At 55.6% G+C, this 24,577-nt stretch overlaps 2 protein-coding genes across 3 annotated transcripts in view; one reads left to right on the plus strand and one right to left on the minus strand.

Annotated features, from left to right (window-relative positions):
* FAM110A (family with sequence similarity 110 member A) overlaps positions 1-24,577 on the minus strand; it is a 138,142-nt gene that overhangs the window by 107,351 nt on the left and 6,214 nt on the right. The window lies entirely within an intron of this gene.
* On the plus strand, positions 6,939-20,863 carry SCRT2 (scratch family transcriptional repressor 2). The gene is made up of 2 exons (XM_086701881.1): positions 6,939-7,196; positions 18,032-20,863. The coding sequence occupies exons 1-2, from the start codon at positions 7,064-7,066 to the stop codon at positions 18,820-18,822; spliced, it is 924 nt and encodes a 307-aa protein (XP_086558007.1). The 5' UTR covers positions 6,939-7,063; the 3' UTR covers positions 18,823-20,863.

Here is a 24,577-nt window from a genome sequence, read left to right on the forward strand (position 1 = left end):
CGTGAGTTCGGGGCTCTGGGCTGATGGCTCGGAGCCTGGAGCCTGCTTCCCATTCTGTGTCTCCCTCTCTCTCTGCCCCTCCCCCGTTCATGCTCTGTCTCTCTCTGTCCCAAAAATAAAAAATAAACGTTGAAAAAAAAATTTTTTTTTAAATAAAAAAAAATAAAATCAGGGCTCTGCAGCCAGATCAGCCGGGTTTGAATGCTGACACCTAGCGAGGCCTCCTTGAGCACGTCATCTTGCCTCTCTGAGCCTTGGTTTCCTCATCTGTAAAATGGGGCTCTCAGTAAGCTCCGCTTGGTGGTTTTTTTTTTTTAAAGTTTATTTATTTATTGCGAGAGAGAGAGAGAGAGAGGGAGGGAGAGAGAGAGTGCAAGCAGGAGAGGGGCAGAAAGAAGGAGAGACAGAATCCCAAGCAGGCTCCACACTGTCAGCACAGAGCCCAACGTGGGGCTTGCACTCATGAACTGTGAGATCATGACCTGAGCCAAGATCAAGAGTCAGACACTTAACCAACTGCGCCACCCAGGTGCCTCTTGGCAGGCTGTTTTGATGGTCAAACCACACAAAGGGTTGCTTTTGACTCCCAGCACATAATAAGTGCTCAATAAATATCAGCTAGCAATGTCATCATCTGAGAGTCTGAAACACACTCCTCCCACCACATATCATCTCTGTCCTGGGCTAGATCCTGGGGTCAAGCAGGAGGGTGGCGATAAGAGAAAGGGTAACTAGTACGGAGGGAGGGGAGAGTGCTCTAGGCAGCAGGAACAGGACTGCAAAGGCCTTGAGGTGGGAGGGAGGCATTGAGGGAATACGGTAGAAGCTTCAAGAGGGTCTAGGACCCCGCCACAATCCTGACCTCTCCAGGTGGCCCCTTCCTGGAGTCTGCTGAGGCTCTGAGTTCCTGAGCCAATGAGGAATGCAAATGGAAGGCTGCCAGGCCCTTTGCCGCTGCAGAGGAGGCAGTGTGGCAAAGTGGTCAGAGCACAACCTCTGGGGCAGGCTGTCCAGGTTGGGCCCATGGCTCACCGCCTACTGGCTGTGAGACCTTGGACAAGTTACTTAACCCCTCCGGGCTGTTTCCTCCTCCGGAAAATAGGGCAAACAATACTGTCGGGCCTGAAAAGGCAAGTGTGAAGAGGAACTAAGGTAATGTTTGGAAAGCGTGCAGATCAGTACCTGGCACATGGCCCAGAGCCGTAAGTGTTTATTAAATGAATCAAGAAAAACACGCGCAGCCGCGGTAAGGTACCTGCCACTGGGCCCTCGTCTGGGCTGCAGTCACCGAGCCTCCAGCTGCAGCACCCTCTCAATCTGCCACAGTGTTTGAGCTGAGGCCGCACTCCTCCTCCAGTACAGCCCCCTCTGATGACAGGGCACAGCGAGGAACGAGGGCTGGCCGTTCTGTCCAGCATGGGGCAATCCCTGTGCTGGAATGCCCTGTGGGCTGGTCACGCTTCGTTGGACCCGCACCACTGCCTGAGGCTCCTGTTCCCCACTCTTCCTTTGTCCCACCTCTCCCTTCACAGGTACCAGACCTGCACCCTGGCTGAAGGCACCCGTCCTTCCCGCCGCAGTGTTATCTCCCATAAATTTCTGGCCTTGGTTTTCACATCTGCTTCCCAGAAAACCAAAGTGGGCCAGTAGAGAACATGGGGCTTAGCAAATTCCAGGGAGCCCACTGTGTGCCCTCAGGCAAGTCGCCTCTGTGAGCCTTGAGGTACAGAGCTTCATCCTTCTCCTATCTTCTTCCCTTTGGCCCAGAGGAGGAGGGCCTGGATAAAACACACTGGAGAAACAGGGCAGCGTAAGTGAAGCTTACCAGAAAAAGAGCCCCATCAGCGTGGAGTGGATGCATTTGCGGCCGCTCTCCTCCTTGGAATTCATACAGAATTCCATTATCGGCCCTGGACAGCAGCTCAGGGACCATCTTCTCCCATGCCCATTTGACAGACGAGAAAGCTGGAGCCCAGAAGGAGGAGCAAAGGGGGCAGAGCTGGGACTAGAATTGAGCTCCTGACTCCCGGGGCACTGTTCCTTCCTAACCACAGGCGGTGAACCCTGCAAATAGGATGCCTCGTCCCCTCCACAGAAGTGCAGAGCGAGGCACGGGGCAGTTCCGCCGGCCACGTGGGTTACACAGCACTGAGATCCACACCCAGACACCAGTAGCCAGCCTCCTCCCGGACGGGCAGAGCAAGGTTGAAATCTGGAGGATACCAGGGCAGACTGAGTAGAGCAGAGAGGGCTGAGACAGCAGCCCCCATTAGCGAGACCTGTTGTATCAAGGCTCCTGGGGAGGCAGGCTGTGGGCCACACGGATCCGGGACCCTCCCCAGCTCCCGCACACAGTAACCTTGTGGTCTGGAACTCATCACGTCACGTGGGTTCTACAAATGAGGCACAACAGAGTCTTCGGCCACGAGGTCATGGTGGGGCTGAGATGAGGGAAGCCATGGAAGTTAAATCGGTCAACAACTATCAAGGCAGGTCACTGGGGGCCAGGAACTTCTCCAAACACTTCACAGGTACATTGCCACTTAATCATGACTGCAACCTTGTGAGACGGGCCCTGTTAACGCCCCCACTTTACAGATGAGGAAACGGAGGCACAGAGAGCCACGTGGCTGGGAAATGGCAGAACTCGGATTTGAACCGAAAACAGGCGGACTCTGAATCCCTCTCACTAAAGCCCCTGGCCAGGCCAGCTTCTGTGGAGGGTAAGTGTTTAGAACAGTGCCAGGCACACAGAGCTGCTCAGTGCTGCTGCCGTTGATAGAACAATAATTATTATTGTCGCCGGGGAAAGTTGCCACCAGCAGCGCTATGTTCCCAAAAGTCAGAAGAATGAATATCCTGACATGTTTTACAAAATGTATCAGTTCTTCTCTTTAGATGTAAGGGAGCAGTTAGCAAGTATTCAAGATCAATGCCTGTTGAATTGAAACAGTTTATGGTCTTTTTCAGAAAACACGGAAAGAAGGGGGGGAGGGGCAAACCCATAGACCCACCATCCGTTCAGTTTCCACGTTCATTTTTATTTTGGTTCATAGTTGTGAACACGCTAGGAGAGATTTCGGGATGCTGCATCCTTCGTTTAACAGGATTCCGTGAGCTTTTTCCCTTGTACGATGACTTTTAATGACTACAGAACATTCCATCAAGCAGGTGGCTTCTTCATAGCCCCCTCCCCATTTTCCCCAGTTTGGGGCTTTTATTCCAGTCTCAGATGCTGCAGCAGACATCCCTAAGGTTAAAGCTCTTTACTTATTTGATGGTGACTTGGAGAAATGAGTTTCTCATAGCAGACTTTCTGGAACTAGGAAGCCAATGTTAGGAGAGGTTTAGGGGACAGAAGGGCCTTCTCAGTGTCCTAGTGATGAAACTGTGCCAGCCATTGTGTATTTCCTCCATGCTTAAGGCCTCCCCACACTGTAGGGTTGGTTTTTTTTTCTTAATGTTTATTTATTTTTGAGAGAGAGAAGACAGAGCATGAGCAAGGGAGGGGCAGAGAGAGACGGAGACACAGAATCTGAAGCAGGCTCCAGGCTCTGAGCTGTCAGCACAGAACCCAATGCGGGGCTCCAACCCACGAACCGTGAGATCGTGACCTGAGCCAAAGTTGGATGTTTCACTGACTGAGCCACCCAGGCGCCCCTAACACTGTAGGTATTTTTGAACCTCACTTTCTGGGCTGAAGGTTTCTTCTTTTTTTTCTTCTTTTCTTTTTTTTTTTTTTAAGTTGATTTATTTATTCTGAGAAGAGCGAGCATGAGGGGTGGGGGAGGGAGCAGAGAGAGAGAGAGAGGAGAGAGAGAGAATTCCAGGAAGGCTCCGTGCTGTCAGTGCAGAGGCCAACACAGGGGCTCAAACTCATGAGCTGAACCATGAGATCATGACTTGAGCCAAGATCAAGAGTTAGAAAAATGCCAGGCAACTGAACCACCCAGGTGCCCAGAGACCTGGGATCTTACACTCAACCTACCACTAGTGCTCTACAGGACCTTGACTATGTCACTTCTGGGGTGGATTACCTCTCCATCCTGCCCAGTGAGAAGACCTGATGAGAGAGAGCCCAGTTCCAGCTCTGTCCCTAAGCCATCATGAATGTTCAATGTCTTGGGAAGCTCTCTGGGTTCAGTTTCATTGTCTCTTTGTAGGAGATCAGAACGGGGGAACCACCAGGCAGGCAGAGGTGAGCTCATGGGCACCCACTTGTCTTACACATCCCACTGGACTAAGCACCCATAGAAGACGGAGATCCCAGAGCCCAGCACAAACTCAAAAATTTGGACACACCACAAATAACCATCAACACACTCCTCCGTGGCCCCAGCTCACTCCCGTCTCAGAGCCTTTGAACTTGTGGAGCCTCTGCCTAGAGCACCCTCTCCTTGGCTCCGCCCACAGCCAGCTCTATCTCATCACTCAAGTCTCCGCTCAGATGTCCCCTCTTCCAGGAGACCCTTACTCATCACCTCACCAAGTTTTATGTCCCTTACAGCACTGAGCAACTATTTGAAAGGATACTGTTGACATCAGTGTTTCCTTCTTCAGTGTCCATCCACTGCCCCTTGAATGTCACCTCCAAGAGAGCACGGACTAGGATTGCCACCACTTACTCCACAGAACCCCACAAACATGTGGGTGCTCCAGGTACAATTGTGCATATAAAAGCCACATGTATTGAGCACCTAGTATAGGCGAGGCACCATTCCAAGCCTTTTACATATAGCAACTCTTGTAATGCTCCCAAGCCCCTGAGCTAACAGCAATTACTATTCCCATTTTATAAAGGGGGAAAGTGAGGCACAGAGCAGTTGAATAACTTGCCCACCATGCCACAGCTAGCAAGTAAGACAGCTGGGGTGCCCCACTGCACCCTGTAAGAGTATGCTGAGCCACACATGGGACAGAGTCCCTGTCCCCATGAAGCTCGGGGGCTAATGGGCTAGCTGACCTAGTCTACAATACAGGAAGTCAGGGATACTTACTTCCCCTAGAGGAAGTGATCCCTCAGCTAAGTCCTGAGGACAAGTAGGGGCGTGCTAGGATGAAGTGGAGGGAAGGACAATCTAAAGGAGGAAACACTGTGGAGGCCAAAAGATAAGCCACCGGGCACCAAACCTAAAGAACTAGAAGTTGCTTGTACGGCTGGTGTAGGGAACACAGGGGTATGCCATGTGTCAAGGGATATGATCATCTCAACCCACAGTGACTGAGATTTGAAAAAAGTCCCAGGGAGGAAATATGAGGCTGTACGGCTGGGAAGATGGGCACCACTCCCCCAGATCGTGCAGGGCCTTGGCAAGCTGAAGGGTGCATGTTTTATTCCAAGGTTCCACATCACACCTCAAAGACTAGTGGAAGCCCCTCACTCGGTGGTGCCCAAGGGCCACACAAGGGTCTCTGGAAATTTCTGCTGACTCACTGTGGGACCTCAGGCACCTCCATACTCTCTCTGGGTCTTAGTCTCCCAACTGGTATTGAATGACCCAGTGCCAAAAGCACATCCCCACTCCGTCACCCTGGCATCCCATAAACAGAATGCTGTTGACCAATGAGATCCTGACATTCCTGGAGTCCAATTCTGGGACTCTTGTGCACTGGCCATCCCATACTTGCTGAGGCCAGCCCACCACCATGGCACTTTGCCAAGCAAGTCTCTGGGCAGGGGTTTGAGTTCTCCTGCTCCTCCATCCTCCAAGATATAGAGGCTTCCCCTAGGTTTTGGCAGGATGGTGGGGGGGGGGGGGGGGTCTGCTCAGATCCTCCTGGAGACAAAGGAGCTGACCTGCAAAGAGTTCCAGCGGGAGCCCCGCTCCCCCTCCCTTCCCCCCTCTCCCTTCCCAGTCCACGTGTCTCTATTGTCTGCTCCCCGCTTCAGGGAAAGACACAGCCTCGGATGTGTCAAAACCACCACCCCCCGGCAGCAGGGAAATTAATTACTGGACGATTTTCACTTCCTCTTGCAGCGCCTGCCTGAGCTAGGCACCGGAACAGGACCGGCTGAGAGGGGCCGGCATCGGCATGGGGGACTTGCTGCCCCCACCAGTTCTGGGAGAAGAAAGTTGAACCCCAAACCCAACAGGGGCTTCAGTGCGAGGCCAAGCTGGGGTGGGGGTGCCGACTTCCTCTAGTTAAAGCTGAGTGTCCACACTGGCCACTTCTGAATTGGGGGAGAGGGAGAGGACTGGAGGCAGGAGGGTCGCGGCTGGCGAGCTCACACTCTTTTCTTTGCATCCCCTTCCCTGTGTCCCCATGTGCCTGAACCCCGACTGCTCGGACCACTCTCTGTCCTCTCCCCTCGGCTTCTCCCTCTATCTTACACTTTTCTTTCCCTTTCTTTGCATCCCTGGGGGGGCTTTCTTTTTGTGTGTCTGGATCTCTTTTTTTCTCCCATGGGTGTGTGAGCGTGTGTTGCTACTTCTTTCCATCTCTGTTTTCCTTCTTTCTCTGTTTCTCTCTTGTGTCTTTTTGTCCTTATCTCGGTCTCTATTTCTACCTCTTTCAGTGTATGTCTCTGTCTTTCTCTGTGTATCTCCTCTCTCCTCTCTCTCTCCCTCCACCCCCCCCCTCCTCTTTCTCCGTCTCTCTGTATCTCTGCGCCTTTCTCGCCCTCACTTTCTCCCCTCCTGCCTGCCCGCTGCTCCCTGCGCCTGGCCTGCCCCCACCGCTGCCGGTTCAGGGGAACGTGTGCGGAGCGATTGTCCTGGGGGACATTTGATGGATTAGAGCGCTGAACAGTTCCATTGCTAGGGGACCACCTGATCTCCTCCAGCCTGCGTCCCATATAAAGCCGGCAGGCAGCCGGAGTGCTGAGCACAGCTCCAGCGATCGCCTGTCTGCGCGCCGCCGCCGCCAAGCCCGAGCGGGAGCCCGAGCCAGAGCCGGGGCCGCCGCCACCGGTGCCGGCTCCGCGCTGCCGCCCGCCCGCCCGCCCGCTGGGAGCTGTCCAGTGCTGAAACCCCGCGCCGACAGCCAATCGCGCCCGGCTGGCCGCCTCCCCCCACCGGGGCCCCACGCAAGTGCCCCCGCCGAGCCCCCCGCCAGTCGCACCATGCCGCGCTCCTTCCTGGTAAAGAAGATCAAAGGGGACGGCTTCCAGTGCAGCGGGGTGCCGGCCCCCACCTACCACCCCTTGGAGACCGCCTACGTGCTGCCTGGCGCCCGGGGGCCGCCCGGGGACAACGGTGAGTAGGACCCGGCGGGGGGGGGGGGGGGCGGGGGGGGGAGGGAAAGAGGGAGGGGAGTTCGGGCCCTCCCCAACTCGGGCCACGAGGAGGGGTGCGCGCGGCAGGGAACCCCGGGTAGAGATTTCCCTGGCTGTGTGCGCCTCCCGGGCTTCCCGAGGGCCGGGCGGGCGGGGCAGGGGCTAGGTCCCTACAAAGGGAAAGTCGCAGGGTCGATCCATCCCACAGCCACGCGCCAGCCCGGACTTAGAAAGTTGTGGCCCTAAACGGGGCTGGAGTGAGGGGTGGTGAGAGAATGGAGAGAGAGAGAGAGAGAGAGAGAGAGAGAGGCACCCACGAAGGGCTAATGCTGGGGGGCTAATGCACAAGGCAGTCTGTGGGTCCCCTCTCCCCAGTGGAGGGAAGGAGGCTGGATGTCTGAGTGTACTGCCCTGGTGGAGAAGATAAGCGGGCCTGCACTACCAGTCCCTGGGGAGACAGGGTTGGCTCCTTGGGTGTAGCTGGGGGCTCCCTCCTTCCCTTCAAGCCTGCTCCCCCTGGCGATGCCAGACAAGTGTTCTCAGGTCCCCTCTCTCAGCAACTCTTTTGTTACCCTCAGCCACATGCCTGCCAAAGGCTGGGCCTGTCCTGGGGACTGCAAGGAAGAGGGGATTTCTAGGAGGGGTTCCCCCAAAGTGGCTCCTGGTCCCCTGGGCTGCACTCCCTCCCCACTCCAGCTTCTCAACCCCCTCCAGAGCCAGCCCTGCTGTTCCTTGTAAGTCCCCCACCCCCAACACACTCCATCTCTTCTCAGAGCAAGTTCCCGCAGGGACAAGGGTTTGAGGGACAAGAGAGGTCATTCAGGCTCAGAAGGGGGTGATCTCTGAAGGATGTAGAGAAGAATCTGAGACTGCTTCCGTAGATCCCATCCCCCATCAAGGGGATCACAAAAGGGTTCTCCTCTGATGGCCCACACCAGGGCAGGTGTCTGGAGGAGAGGCATCCCTTTGGCAATAAGAAATCTGACATCACATGTGGCATTGGCTTTGGGGTGTGTGGGGAGGGGGAGATGAGGAAGAAGAAGGGAGGAGAGAAAAAGAAGAGAAGAAAGGGCTGAGAATGGGGGGTGGGCTGAGGTGGTGAAGGCAGGAGCCAGGGAGGGTGGGAGTTTCACCTTGGGGATTGCCAAGCACTTCACCCACATTCCATCACTCTGTCAAGCCAGGTAGCAAGAGGGCGCTGGGCAAAAGGCTCTGTGACCTCATCAAGGTCAAAGAAATTAGGGAGTGATCAGGGATACAGCTGCAGCCCCTCAGCCCCTGGCCTCCTCCAGATCCCCAAGAGAACCAACCCCCATTTTCTTCACCCATATGTCTCTTATTCTACTGTCCTCTTTTCTTGACCCCAGGGCCTCTTGGGTTCGAGGACAGAGGCCCAGGGATATGGCTGGGCTTGTCTGAGTGCTGGCAGGACAGAGGGTGGACCTGGGACCATGCCAGGGCTGGGGCGTGTGTGTGCTAGGATCTGGGTAGAAATGCCTGCAAGACTGGGATGTGGATCCCTTGGGGGACTGGCACAAAATCCTGGGCTCCCACCCCCTGAGGCTTCTGTGGTCCTGTCCCCAGGCCAGTTGAGGAAACCCAGAGAAGCCTAGAGAATTTCTCATGCACAGTCTAAACTGCAAACTATTCCTCAGGAGAGAGGCAGGAGTGCCTTGCTTTGAATTCAGGCCAAAAAAGCTTTGAAAGGAGCCCCTGAGTGAATGGTGGGTCAGAGCAAAAGTTGGGGCAAAGCTACCAGCAGGGGTGTTCCCACAGGGGTTCCACCAGGTTTGACACCCTAGAACTCCCTTGTCTTTTGCCCTTTCCCCAGAAGGTTGTAGACCAGCTCCCTGGCCTCCAGAGAATCCTCCGGCTGTCCTGATAGTCTGATCCCTGGCCTAGAACCCTGAGCGACTTGGGCTCTAGGTCTCTGACTCGCTATGTGACCTTGGGCAAGTGTCTTCCTTTCTGTGGTCCTCTGCCTCCCCAGCAGGGAAAGAGTTTGGATGGCTGAACTGAGTATCCTTCCAACTTTGACAAGCTCAGCTTTTGTGAAGGTCAAGTGTGGAATGGGAGGCTCTGGAGATGCCTGGATGAGGGTCTAACAGAATGCAGGGGGCCATTGTCCGGGTTTCTGTAGGATTCTGTTTGCCATCCAATGCCTGGCTGAGGGTGGCAGAGTTTCTGAGACCAGGTATTTCTTGGCTTCATTCTCTGCAGGCTGCCCCACAGTGAGGACAGGCACCCTGGCTTAGCCGCTCTTGGCAGTATCTGCAGTCCAGGGTTAGTGCCGGAGATCAGGGGGTGACCCTTCAAGCCTGGGTATGGCCAGGAAACACAAGGTCTGCCTCATCCTGTTGTCAGGGGCCTCTCCTATCCCTGGGGTGTGGCTAGACTGGGCAGTGAAGGCTCCCTCATCCCACGGGTGGGTAGGGTGCTGGGGGTCCTCAGAGAGCCTACCGGCTCCTAGTGGCCCGTTGTCTCCACTCTGCCGGAAATAACCTTGCTGAGCGTTTGAGGGAAGTGTGAAAAATTGCTGAGCCGACGTTTTTCTCTCCCAGCGTGTGTAAGTGTGCTGGGTAAACAAGGAGAAAGAGAGGAGGTGGGGGAGGTGAGGAGATGGAGGGAGGAAAGGAGGGAGGGAGGAGAAGGGAGGGGGAAGGGGGGAAGGGGGGAAGGGCCTGGGGCTGGAGATAGTTCCAGTTATTAGAAAGATCCTCTTACAAGCCATTCCTGCAGCAGCCGCTACAGGGTCAGGATGAGGCTGGTGGGAGGGGAAGCTGGGGAGGGGTGCGGGGAGGGGGGCCTGTGAATGTGGAGGTCAGGAGAACCACTGGCTCCTAAGTGATGAAGATTCAGGGCCCCAAATTAAAGAGGTGTACTCCCAGCTCAGGGAATGCCTGGGAGTGCTGAGGATTCCTGGAGGACTCCTCCTACACACACACACACACACACACACACACACACACACACACACACACACACACACACACACACAAGCAATGCTCTACTCCCTCCCTTTTCAGCTTCTACAGGCTGGGCAAAAAGGTGCAGGTGCATCAGGGCTCCAGGCCTCGCCCCAGCCCAAAGAGCCCCTAAACAGGGAAGGGGAAGCTTCCCAAATGGAAAAATCTCTAGGCCTTTCTGCAGAGCTCCCCAAAGAAGGCAGACCAGATTTAATTCCACCATCCTGTCCAATACAATGCCTCATTTCTCCCCCTCCTTCTCCTCTTGCTCCTCCACTGTTTTCTGCCTCAGTGCAGCCTCCCCTTCCCCTCCTCTCCCCTGAGTGATTCTGAACACAGATTCCGTCTTGTGAGATGCCAACTCACATCCTCCTGACCCTCTCAGAACCTCGCCCTCCAACTCCACCAAGCCCACCCCTTCGCATCCTGGGGAGATGCTGGGGGAACTCTCAGCCATCCCAGAGCAGGCTGCTGCTCATCTATCTGCGTGGCTGTAGTCTCCGTGGATCTCAGCCCATCTTCACTGCCTACCTCCATCACGCCCTCACACCCCAACTCTGAACTCCAGCTGGGCTCCCTGTCCTCCCTCCTCTGCCCCCCCCCCCCCCACCCTGGTCCTGCCCCCGTACTGCTTCACAGTGCATCTGACCCAGGCAGATGAGGGATCAATGCCAATCCAATAACACAGTTGTCTGCCCTCCACAGCTACATTAAGCCTCTCCAGCAGGCTGAAGAAGCACTCCTACTCTTGCCCATGGGCTTATCTAGTTGACCACATTACACCAGCGCCCACTTCCTCTCACTCCCTCTGATGGCGCCAGGGAGTCGCTCCAGGCCAGGCCTGGAAGCCCGGCTGAAAGGCCCCAACACATCCACCCCACACCTCAGAAAGGCCATCTGGGGAGCAGGGATGCAAAAGGGCTGCCCCAATTCCTTGGCAGAAGGAGCCCAGAGACGGCTGGGGAGGTGCCCAAGGACACACAGCAAGCCCATCTGGCTCTTAACTACCACTTCCCCTGGTATCTCAGTCTTGATCTAGGCCCAAGATCCAGGTTAGAGTCATGTCAGAGGTCCAGGTTCAAAGTCCAGGTCCAGATCTGAGATCCAGGCCCAACATCCATGTCCAACCTTAAGTCTAGGACAAGGTCCAAGGTCAATGTCCTAGGCTAGTCCAGTCCAAGATTCAGAACAAATTCATGTCCAAGTTCAAGTTTCAATGTCTGAGATCAGGTCCAGGTCAATGTTCAGGGTCCAGGATTACGATCCAGATCGAATTTCTAGTTCAAGGTCATGTCCAGGTCCATTCTGAAGGCTTGCCAGGTTGATGTCTTAGACTCACCATTAGCTTTTTCTGTGGCCTTGGACTGGTCTCCCCCAACCCCAGCCTTAGTTTCCTTCTCATGAACTCAAGCAGTTGAACTTGATCTCTTTCAGCTCTGACCTTGTAGGGACCCAGAAATCTGATTTTTCTAAGAATTAGTCAGTGGGAGTATGGAATAACAGGGCCCATGTGGGATATGGAATCTGGGGTCCACAGTCCCCTCTAAGCCTGGGATCACAAGGGTGACATGAGGGGACAGAGCTGAGCATCTATTTTTCAAGCAGTCTGTTTGTGGTTCCTGAGGGACAGCAGAAGAATATATCAAGTCCCTATGTCAGCACAGCAATTTATACCATCCCCCAAACTCCCCACACCCCAACTCCCCCCACACACACTGTGGGCAAAGGGCAGTGAGCACAGGGGAGGATTAGCTCCAACCTACAAAGGCAAATGAGGCCAGGGAGACCCGTGCCTTGCATGAGGTCACGGGGCATAAATGGTGGACCCTGTCGCACCTCCCTGGTGAGTGCTTCATCTGTATGTTCTAGGGACCTCCGTAGCCTGGAGGCCCTCTGAGAGGCAGGATGAGACCCTTGCTGAGAGAGATGAGACCCCCAGAGTTCCTGGCCTCCCTCCCAGCTGCAGTGTCCGGCTGCCAGCCTTTGGGTAAGAAGGGAGGTTGGAATGGGCCCTCTGACTGTACCCTTCTGGAACAGAAGGAGGGGAGGGCAGAAAGCAGGAGGCGTGGAGCGCCTGCATGCATTGTGCAAGGGCCTTCCGGAGACTCCCCCAAGGGAGCAGACCAGTCAGTGCTAGGCAATTCAAGACCCTTAGCCACCCACTCCTATCTCCACAACCCCTTGAAAAATCTTTCCTATTGATTCCTGCAGAGCTGTGGACCTCCCCATGGGCCACAGGAATTGGGTCACAGTCAGGAGGAAACAGAATATGTGGGATTTCTTGAGTGGGGGAGGTAGGGAGGGACCCTGGAATCCTCTAGACACTCCCTGGGCCTGGGTCAGTAGGCGTCAGCCCCACACCCTACAGCCGTGGTCATGTTGGGCCAGACTTCACTCTGTCCCCTGCTCATCTGGACTCCCAAGGACCCTCCCCAGTGGGCAGGTGTACCAGCTGCTAGGCCCTTGGAGGATGTGGGTGTCATTTCTGGTCTGGTGCCCAGGGAACAGCTAACAAAGATGCTATAATAAGGGGAGGGGGAGGCACCAGCCCCTTTGCCCAGCTCTGTGAGCAGACAGGAGAAACTATTTTTATCCCGCTTTGCTGCTGACAGACCTGGCTTTCTGCTCAGCTGGCTGGAGCTGATTCTCGAGGCCCGAGGCCCTGGCACAGCAAGAAGCAGCTCTAAATATACCCGTGCAGCAGCCCCTCCAGCTCCCACCACCAAGCAGGGCTGGGCCCTCCTCAGGAAAGTGGGCCACCTGGAAAGCTGGCCCACTACCAGGCCCCTCTCTTTTTCTGCCCATCTCAAGGCAGGGCAGTGGGACTGGGGCTGGAAATTCCCTGGAGGAAGGTTGGGACCCTGGGAATCTGGGAGAGACTGGGAAAGGGAGTCAAGGACTGAGAGGCAAGAGGCTGGCCTAACTCGGGTGTGAACTTGCTTTGTGACCTGAGGTGGGTCAAGGCCTCTCTCTGGGCCTCAGCTTCTATACGGCCCTGGAGGAAGTGACTATCACGTTCCCTTAGAGAGGAAGTAATGTACACAGAGCACTGAGCAGGGCACCTTGTACACAGTAAGCGCTTAATAAGAGTCAATCATTACTTCTGTTAGTTTTATTTGCAAAAACTTACAAGGGGCTGGAACAGTTTCTCAAATAGCTTCTCTCCGCCCCCAACACCCCACCATCCTATCAGACACGGGCCAAGTGGGGGATGTTACCTGGAAAAGAAACCCACTGCTCCTTTCCCCCACCAGCTGAAAACTTCCTACCCCAGCAGTCTCCATCCAGCTAGGGTGTTCTGGAAAAAAACACAGGCTTCGGAGGGTTACAAGCCTAGCTTCTCTTCCAGCGACCTTGGGCAAATCCTCTTCCCTCTCTGGGCCTCTGGGCTTAGCACTGTGCCTGGCACCCAGGGGAGGCTCCATGAAGGCAGTGGTACTGGTAATGGCACTTATCAGAAATGCCTCCCCTCACCCCAAGGGGCCAGACGGCTGGGTGAGACCGTGTCTGTAGAGCACCTAGCACCTTAATCTTCGTAAAATTCCCTTCCCACCATTCCTTTGGCTACCAGATTTTTCATTTTTAACGGATTCTGGACCTTCAATCTAAAGTATCGAAACTCTTAGGCAGAGAAGGCCAAGAGTCGTTCGCAGGTGACATGTGTATGCTGTCTCCAAAGTGTTTCTGAGCCTTCCGCCAGGTGGCAGGGGTGGCTCTAGTCCCGATCCCTCCAATGGGGGATTCGAGCCCAGAGAGGCTGTGTGACTTGCCCAAGAGCACACAGCTAGGATATGAGTAAAAGAACCAGGATGAGAGCCACGTCTCTTCTCCCTGGGTCCCTGGCCATTCCTGCCTCTATCGTGACCCACTCTGTCACTCTGTCAGATGGGGGACAAGTAGCTCAGCCATCTATGGTCACCTGTGGAACAGAGGAAAGCACCGAAAACCCATCGGGGTTCCATGCACAGAGTTAGAACACAACTTAGCGTCCTAAAGGATTCTCCAGTGTTGAGGCCCGGAGAGGTGAGGTGGTTTGCCCAAGATCATATAGCAGCCTGAGACTCCCATGTGTGTCTCGTTCTCCTCTTGCTAGATTAGAAGGATATCACCAGGAAACGTAGGGATAATAATGATAATAATAATAGCAGCTGGGGAGTCTATTGTGTGCCAAGCATTGTACTAAGCACTTTATATGCATTAATTCGTTCAGCGCTATTACAAGCTCCCTTATACATACGTGGCACAAAACGGTTACATAACTTGCCAAGGTCACATAGACAAGGAGAGGTCTAGGGTGGCTCTGAGGAGAGTGAGGTAGAATTGAGGGAGCTTGGGGGTGTGCTGGAGGGACAGGAAAAGGGCCTGAGGATCTAATTCAGAAAGGGCCACGATGCAGAATGGGTCTTTAAAGCATCCCAGTCGACCTTCTTCCATACAGACCAAGTCCAGAGAGGTTAAGTAACCTGGCCAAGGTCACAAAGCAAGTTAGAACCACCTCCTTCGGATATGACCACGAAAACTCTCTTCTAGCCCACAACTCTACCCCGCCCCCACCCACACAACGCACACGGAGCTTCACGGCTGCTGGGAATCAGGTCTGGTCTGCAATGCCTGTCCTGAAGGCAATTCTGCATCCGTCTCTAGGCTGAAGAGCAGCCTTTGTTTGAGGCGCCCCTATTTCTATGTAAAGAGCCCCCCAGCGACAGGAGTAAGTTGCTGCAGTGCTACAGGCTGCCACCAGAGGGCACCACAGGCAGGGAGCCCGTGAGGACTTGGCCTGGGTCACTGAACTCCTGCCACCCACCAAAAGTTTTCTCACCCAAACCTGAAGTAGAAATTACATGTCCTGAGGCAACAGAGGCCCAGAGAAGAACATCAAGATGTGTCTTAGCAGATGCCAACAAAACCGCAGCACAGAAACCCATGTGGGGAGATTGTTGGGTTGGGTTGGGATCCTGGGTTGGGATCCTGGCCCTAAGTTACTAGGTGGGCATGTTGCTTAACCATCTTGTGTCTAAATTTCCTGGTCTGTAACATGATACCAACCTTGGAGTCAAGAGGATGGAATGCATTCATGCATATAAAGCCCTCAAAATGGCACCTGACACATTTAAGTTCTCTAGGATGTTCATTAGTATCTGTTCACTTTTCACATACGGTTTCTTTACTCACGGACTCCCTACTGCAACTGTCTGCATGCTTCCATTATCCCCCGTTTTACGGCTGGGGAAACAGCGGCACAGAGAGGGCAAGCAGTTTGTCCAAGGTCACACAGCTGGGAACAGTCAAGTCAGAACTCAATCCAGGCAGTGGGGCACCAAGATTATGCTCTTAACCAGTATGCCGTCCTTATTCAGTAACAGGACACGCACTGGTCGCATGATCAGTGATCCCCTGACACATGGATCCTATACTATCTATCCCCTGAGGCACAGAAAGGTACATGACTTGCTCAAGGTCACCCAGAATCTGTGCCAGGAGTCAAGCTGTCCGAAGACCAGGTAGGCAGAATGGCCTACAGTGGGTCACGCTGGGCTGGGGAGTGAGGCTGGCCCCGCAAATCTCCATTGCCGCTTATCACCCATTTCACAAATGCTTATGGAGCGCTGGCTAGCTGGGGCCCTGCGGATGGGAGGTAGCCACTTCCTCCGGGACCTCTGGGTGTGTGGGAAGCAAGGGAGCAGGGCAGTGCGTTCCGATCCTTGCTCCACCCCTGAGCAAGCACCATTACCGCTCCATACTTCAGTTTCTTTATCTGTAGTGAAAGTGTTTTTGTGATGATTTGGTCAGGTGATGGGAGTGAAGCGCCCAGCCCAAAGCCTGGCATGCAGTAAGCGCTCAATAAATATTTGCTGTTATTATCACCATCTCAGGAGTTACAATAGAAGTACCAGGGACAGGAGGTCTGGGAGTACCAGGCAGGTATTTAACTCAGTCTGAAACAATACTCCCTGAATGTTTTGGGGCCTGATTCCTGGAGGGGGGGGGGGGTTGGGGAGGGGAGTGCCTCCAGACCAAAGGCAGACAGGAGGGGAGGAATGGGGTGCTGGGAGGCGGGGCAACTCTCCTTCCCCCATTAAAAAACTGCCAGCCCCACTGCCTTCTCTGCAACCTGAGCCCCTCCCTACTGAGTCATCCACCCCCACAGTCCCCAGTCACTCTGTGTGCAGACTGTCTTGTGCCAGCAGCTGAAGGGAAAGGAAAAAAAGGGCATGCCCTCGCCTTCAGGGCTGGGGGACACTCTGCACAAACTTTACTCTGTGGCCATCCCGAATTCCAGATGAGAGGGAAAGGTACAGAGGCTGGATTGGGCAGGCAGGCTGTTTCAAGTAAGGAAAAGCTCTGAATCCAGTTCCCTGCTTACAAAGCCCTATTCCGCCCGTTTTCCTGAGTGGGGGAGGCTGGAGAGTGGGGAGAACGGGTCTCAAGGTCAGAAGGAAGGTCAGATCTCCGGCTGTGCCACTCCCCAGCTCGAAGCCTCAGAAAGGGGCCTGACTTTCCTTGTTCTCCTGGAATCGAAAGACAATGGAAACACTTTGTAATTTGGTGCCAGGTCGGTAAGTGTTGGGCACGTCTGCCAGAAATTCCCCTGAGAGCCCGGACCCCAGGTCTGAGGAGGGTGCCAGGACCACGCTAGGCCCTGGGAAGGAGAGACAAATCATGGCGGCCCCTGCACTTGGGAAGCCTCTGTGGAATCCCCTGGGCGAGCCTCAGCCTGCCTACCCACCAATCACACTAAACCCAAGGTAGACAGGATTTCTGGTCCAACTCCAAAGAGGAGGGAAGAAGGGGGGGGCGGGGGTGAATTCTCACAGGGAGACTCCAGAATGCTTCTAGTGGAGCTGGGAGCAAAACAGGCTCAGGAGCAAGTACAAGGAAGTCCCATTCCTGAAGCATCTAGTACATGCCACACACATGACCTGTCAAATCCTCTAGCAGCCCCGGGAGATGGGTCTAACAGGGCTGTAATTCATTTATGCAACATCTACTCATTGCGCACCTGTTTTTTTTTAAGCCAGGCACATGCTGGGCACACAATTCCAGCCCTTGGAAGCTCACAGCCTGGTGGGGTAGGCAGACAATTAAATAACCTTCAGTGAGGACACTTGTTCAAGCAAATAAAAAGCATAATTACAATAGCTAACATTTATATAGTAATTACTGGGTACTCCTCTCCCTTTCTCTGTATTTCCTTGCACAGAAATTGGGGGTGAGAACGGCACCACTCTGTAGGGCCTGTAAGGACTCAATGAGTTAACACGCATAAAGCACTGAAGCAGGGCCCGGTGCATGCTTAATACGTGCTTCTTTTCATCACTTAACTCTGCCCTTCCAAAGACCCTGGGAGGGAGGGCCCAATTATAAGCTCCATTTTGTAGATGAGGAAACAGATTCAAAGAAGTTACAGCACTGGAATGGCAGAATGCTGTTAGAATAAAGGCAGCATGGCCTTTGGCGTCAACCTGCTAAGGTCTGAATCTTGGCTCTATCGCTTACTAGCTGGGAGTTTAGACGCTTTCCGTCTCTGTCTGTAAAGTGGGTGTGAAAAACAGTAAGACCTTCAGTGCGTGGTTGTGAGCACTTAAGAAGCTAGTCAACACACAGCCAGTGGCACCGTGGGGGCGCCATGCTCCAAGAGGGTGGCGCAGGGGTTGTTTCATCGGTGGCCCATAGCGGAGGGTGTGAACACAGGCAGGGCGGAGGCGCAGGACAGCGACCGCCGTCCTAGTTAGGAGCGCCAACACTTCCCAAGAGCGAGCTCCGGGACGCCGCGCTGGAGAGCGCCGGGAGTGTGACCTGCCCCCTGCGGCGCCTCACCTACGTCCCTGCTCCCTTCCCGCCCCTGCAGGTTACGCCCCGCACTGCCTGCCGCCCAGCAGCTACGATGCGGACCAGAAGCCCGGCCTGGAGCTGGCGCCCGCCGAGCCCGCCTACCCGCCGGCGGCGCCGGAGGAGTACAGCGACCCCGAGAGCCCGCAGTCCAGCCTGTCGGCGCGCTACTTCCGCGGGGAGGCGGCCGTGACCGACAGCTACTCCATGGACGCCTTCTTCATCTCGGACGGGCGCTCGCGGCGGCGGCGCGGCGCGGGCGGCGGGGACGCGGGCGGCGCGGGGGACGCCGGGAGCGCCGGGGGGCGCGCGGGGCGCGCGGGGGCGCCGGCGGGCGGCGGGCACCGGCACGCGTGCGCCGAGTGCGGCAAGACGTACGCCACGTCGTCGAACCTGAGCCGCCACAAGCAGACGCACCGCAGCCTGGACAGCCAGCTGGCGCGCAAGTGCCCGACGTGCGGCAAGGCGTACGTGTCCATGCCCGCCCTGGCCATGCACGTGCTCACGCACAACCTGCGCCACAAGTGCGGCGTGTGCGGCAAGGCCTTCTCGCGGCCCTGGCTGCTGCAGGGCCACATGCGTTCGCACACGGGCGAGAAGCCGTTCGGCTGCGCGCACTGCGGCAAGGCCTTCGCCGACCGCTCCAACCTGCGCGCGCACATGCAGACGCACTCGGCCTTCAAGCACTACCGCTGCCGCCAGTGCGACAAGAGCTTCGCGCTCAAGTCCTACCTCCACAAGCACTGCGAGGCTGCCTGCGTCAAGGGGGCCGAGCCGCCCCCGCCGCCGCCCGCCGGCCCCGCCAGCTGAGCCGCCCGCCGCCGCCGCCGCCGCCGCCGCCCTCGGGCCCCCCACCTCCACCTCCATCCTCTCCGCGCCCCAGCAGCGTTTCCCTGCCCACCCCCCCCCCTTGTGGGGAACCCCTCCCAGCCCGGAACTTTTCTCTCCCGCCCCCCGAGAACCACCGCTCACCTCTGGCACTGGCTACCCCCAGCGCACCCGACCACAACGTCCTTTCCGCCCCCTGAGACTCGGACCTTGACCCCCTGCTCCCAACTCAGGCACCAGGTCCGCACCTCTCCCGGGCCCCAGATTTCCTTCCGCCCAGATCCTGCACCTCTCCCCTCTTTCAGACTTCTCTTCCCACTTCTCAGCTGAGTCTCTCCTATCGTTCCTCTATCGGAACCCCAATCTAAGGCCCAAACCTACCTTTGACTCTCACGTCTGTTGTGGTTTCCTCATCCACACCGGTACGCAGGCCCTGCAGCTCCCAGACCACATTCCAACCCCAGACCGTCCTTCTGGCCTCTGCCAGGTCTCGCTGTATGTGTGCCCATCTAGGGATCCAATCCTCACCCCTCCTGGAGTCCCCGGTGCGTCCCTGATCCCCTCCATACCCTGGCCTTAGGTCCAGCCATTCACAGCCCCCTGTACCATGCTCACATACATCTCCCACCCTCTTCGGTCCTAGGGCCTTCTCAACCGTTCCCACCCCCTACTCTCTCCAGACCCCCTCATCCTCCCCGCAGTTCTCATCTTTTTGTGTTCACCTGACCAGGGGCAGACTTGAGGGGCAGTTCAGGCCCTGCCCCCCCCCCCCAATGTAGTCCTCCTCTCACCCCAGGACAGCCCCTCCCTGGGCTTCCAGTCTCCAGCTGCCTGCTCCCCAGATTCTCTGAGCACTTTCCCCCACCCCCAGGACTACAGGTACCCCTCCTTATCTGTTGGGGGGAGTCTGGGGCACCTCACAAATGCCCTTCCCCCTGTCTGGCTGGGCCTCTCCAGTTATTTATTTGTGTATTTATTTATTTATCTATTTATTGTTATATTTAATCTCTTGGCCTCACCCAGGGATGGTCTGGCTTCCCCAACTGGACTGGGAGGTCAGGGAGCCAGGCAAGGAGACAGACAGCAACGGCCATAGAAAGCTGTTCCCCACCCCACCCCCCACTCACACCCCCTCTTGGGGAGTGACGGAGAAGCCTCACCCTCCTCAGAGCCTGAACTCTGGGGAGGGGGCACGAGAATGAGAGGGATAGCCTGCTTACCCTCAAGGGGGGGGGGGGGGGAGGGTGGCGGTGAGGGGTATCAGGAGATCCAGTCATGGGGCAGGCCCCCACCCTCCTGAGCCTTCCACTCCCACTCCAGGGAGACCGGAGAGAGGAGCCTCCTCGATTTGTTTCCTATTTATTCCTCTTCTCAAGGGACCCCAGGTTCCAGGGACCGACTGAGCCCCGGACCCCGCTGGGGCCTCCGGCCTGCTCCGCTCCCGGGAGGAGCGCTCCCTCCCGGCCACGTCTATGCAACTCTCCCGGGCAGAGGGGCCGCCACTACCTCCCCCGCCGCGCTTTCGCATGCCCGGGCGAGGACCGAAGCACACACCTCCACGCTCACGGGCCCTGCCCCCCTAACCCCTGCTTTAAGCACACGCCTCTGCCCCATCACTAGGCGCCCAGTTCTGGGGGCAGGAGTCCTGGACTCTCCGACCCCTCCCTCTTTCCTCCCAGCCACAGAGGAGGGTGGAGACTGGCGGGGCCCCTGGAGCAGGGGCCCTTCTCTAGGGAGGGCTTCTCAGCTCCAGGCCCACCTGGGAAGGGAGGCAGCAGGGATGGGGGGAGGGAGAGGGGTCGCAGAAGCAATTACGGAGGGTGTTGACCCTGTAAATAGGAACTTCTGACAGCAATAATTTTCCATGCATGCTAAGCCTTTTGGCCATATTTTGTATGAGCGCTTGGCGCTCCCCCTCCCTCCTCCTCCCCCATCTCGCACCCCAGACCCCCCTCCCTTCCTCACCTCCGGCAGTATTACTTGTAACGCAATTCAGGGATATTAAAGGGACTTTGGCCACTCACCAGCGCCTCTAGACCTTGTGATTGGGGGTGGGGTTTGGGCAGAGGAGGCATCTGAGAGGCAGCTGGATTTTTTTTCTCTTTTTACATTTTTCTGTTACACATTCATCATGTTTCATATTAATCTTGTTTATTGCAGCTGCATCTTTTCCACTCCATTTCCCTCCCCTTAGCGTGACCACCGTGTAGCTGCCGCCAGGGGTCACACACTCCAGGGGTCCTTTGGCATCCACAAGGTCCCAAGCATCCTCAGTCCTAAATACTCCTCAACAACTGGGGTCGAAAACTCAAAAGATTCCAAGAGCCTGATCAATAGCATGAATGAAGCAGGTTGCTTTGATCATCAGGGAATACTGGAGCCTGTAAACTCACAGGAAAGACTGCGTCTCACCTTAAAGAATTGCAATCGAGTTAACTCTACCTGCCAAACAATACAACTGTGAGCCAGAGCCAGATTTCTCTCTTGATAGCCGGTTTACAACCCCTTTATGGTTCCCCACTTCATCCCCTGCTGCTTTGGTGGTGGGGGGGGGAGGTTCTGGCCAGCACTACTGATCACACCTGGGCAAGTACATGCGTGCAGAAAGGTGGAACTTTGGCTCAGCAGGCAAAGTTACCCCAAAACAGTAAGCTGCCCCCAGGGCCAGTCAACTGTCATCAAGGGTGTTCAGGAATGTGTTGAACAGCCCATCCCTCCCCCTTGTCAGCTGCCTTGGTGAGCTTTCAAACTACAAACGTGTCCTCACCTTACCGAAAACTTCCCTGGGGACCACAACACCGTGCCACCTAACTCGAACCCCCAATGTGGACTCACTGAGAGGCAAGGCCATGTGCTTTGAGGGCTGGATGCCAGGCTGCAGGCTGGAACTCAATCTCCCCTGGGGCCAGCTTTTGGGGTCCCTCCTTTTGGGGGCAGTACACTCAACTTTTAGTACTGGTGCCTGTCTGCCTTTCCCTTCACATACCTCTGGACAAGTGGCTATAATCTGAGCAATGTGCTACATGTCTCCAGCAATGACAGCAGTTTGGGGATCCCCCCCACACACACACAAAATCTCCAAAGGGGCTTTGAGGGGCCCAGGCACCTGTTGCTTTCCCTAACCAGCCACACACAGTCCTCTGTGACTACATACTGCTTCTTTCTTTTTTAAATATTTATTTTTGAGAGACACAGAGCACAAGCGGGGGAGGGGCAAAGCGAGAGGGAAACAACAGAATCCAAAGCAGGCCCCAGGCTCTGAGCTGTCAGCACAGAGCCTGATGTCAGGCTCCAACCCACGGGACCGTGAGCTCATGACCTGAGCCGAAATCAGACGCTCAACTGACTGAGCCCCCCAGGAGCCCCCACACTGCTTCTAACCTGGGGTTGTGTCAGTTACATTTAATTCAGACCCAGGGAACAGAACCCACGCTAGACCCACATTTTACAAACATCTCATTCCCTGTATTAAATCCCCTTGAAGCAGAAAGTGGTTAACACAGCAGGGAATTGCTGCTGACAGAATTGTTGGAAGGACCAAAGGGGAAGAGCCTTCAGCTGGACCCCCTAGAACATCTCCACAGAACCAGCCCACCAGGGGAGCAGCCACTTCCTCCAAAACCAGACAGGGATATCAGCAGGCTCACTGGAACTACTGAGTTCAAGAACACAGCACTATCGGTGTGACCCAAGGGTCAGGGGGCCGCTGCCACTGCCTTTAAAACGGTCTCCTGGGGGCGCCTGGGTGGCTCAGTCGGTTGAGCGTCCGACTTCAGCCAGGTCACGATCTCGCGGTCCGCGAGTTCGAGCCCCGCGTCGGGCTCTGGGCTGATGGCTCGGAGCCTGGAGCCTGCTTCCGATTCTGTGTCTCCCTCTCTCTCTGCCCCTCCCCCGTTCATGCTGTGTCTCTCTCTGTCTCAAAAATAAATAAATGTTAAAAAAAAAAAATTAAAAAAAAATTAAAAAAAAAAAAAAAAAAAAACGGTCTCCTGTCCCCCACTGTGCTGGTGGCCCAACACTGGAACACTGTCACAGAAAACTTAGGGCCTCCATGACCATCTCCCCAGCAGCCAGAGACAAGGCAATAAGAAAATGGCCCCTGCCCACCTCTGCCATCCGAACTCCGCAGCGGGGCATCTAACGGGCGGAACCTAATTCACTGTCATTATCCTGGCTGCAAGGAAGTCTGAGAATGTAGTTTTTAACTCTCTAGCATGCAATACAGAAGGCGCCCCAGAGGGAGATGGGAATCGATGCTGGTTCCCACTATCTAGATCCCGTCCTTCCCTCCTTGACTGGCAGCCATGCAATTTGGGACCTGACCATCAGCTTAAGGGGTGGTCCTGACCGGATGAAAAGTAATCTCACCCCCTAGGGGCTGATAAATGGGGAGGTGACTCAGTTCTGGCCAGTGAAACTTAAGGAGAGGCTCGCTGGAAGCTTTCAGGAAAGTCCGCTTCTCCCTCTCCTTTAAGAGAAAGGAAGCCAAGTCTCTCTTCTCCCTGAACATGAACGAGGAAGCTTATCATCTCGTGACCTTGAAGGGAACCAGCCTTAGCATGAAGCCCACCCCCTGGATGGCAAAGCGGAGACACGAAAAAAGCCCATATCCCTGATGGCACCAGGGAGCACTGACAAAACGTCCCTGAAGCCCGCTCAGGATGCTGCCTCTGGACTTCACGGTTTGTGACGGGAGTGTCCTTATTGTTGAAGTCCGTCAGCTCAGGCTTGCCCCGCTGTAGCCCTCAGCGCCTCAACTGGCAGAACAATCCATTCTGCTTTTCACAGTCCTCCCAGAGGAAGACCTCCGGGGCTCAGCTCTCCGGTCCTCCATCTAGCAACTTTGCAGGCGCTCGTATCGGCACCCAAGGAAGGAAACTCATTTCCTGTTCCTTCTTGACAGGTTTGTGTTCCTCAGGGTTCTCTCCTAGGCTCTCCTCCTCTCACTGTACCCTCGGGGGGGGGGGGGGGGAATGAGCTCATGACACCCATGGCCTCAGTTTCCACCCACAAGCAGATGTGCACATTCACATTTTCAATTCCAACCTCCTCTCTGAGCTGCAAATCCGTATCTGCCTGCAGGCCACCTCCACTCCCAATATCCCAACAGCGCGCAGACCAGCCCAAGTCGGAGGCTGCGGTGTGGTTCTCCTCCAGGGTTCCCCACCTCCGAGGATGGCACCAGCACCCATCCCAGCTTGCAGCCAAAAGACCCAGAAGTCCCCTCTCCCACCTCCGTCTCCCCTGCCCTAGCATCTAATCTGTCGCCAGCTTCCTCTCAATTTTCTCCATCCCCACCCTAGTCCACAGCTACCATCAACTCTTACCTGGACAATGGGACCAGCCTTCTCACTGGCCTCCCTGGATCCATTCTGCCTCCCCCACCCCCCTTCCTCTCCTCACAGCAGCCATAGGGTTCTTTTCAAAAATGCAGCATCTTTACTGATCATGTCACTACCACTCCCCCCACTTCTCTACTTAAAACACGTCAACGACATCCTGGGCGGGGGAGTGGAACGCGCTTAGGGTGACTTCTGAAGCCTTCCTTACCTGGCCTGGCTCTTCCAGTCATTCTAGCTGAATCTTCAACCATGTGGCCACATGCCTCGCTGCAGCAGTTTTGCTCTCTCCTGCCACAGGGCCTTTGCACAAGCGGTTCTCGCCACCATTGACGTACTCTATCTGAACTGCTGTCACTGCCACCCTCAGGAGTTAAGCCCCTTTTCATCCTTCATCT

Source organism: Puma concolor, chromosome A3 (assembly GCF_028749965.1).
Source record: "Puma concolor isolate L17-30 chromosome A3, mPumCon1.1.hap2, whole genome shotgun sequence".
Lineage (NCBI taxonomy): Eukaryota > Metazoa > Chordata > Mammalia > Carnivora > Felidae > Puma > Puma concolor.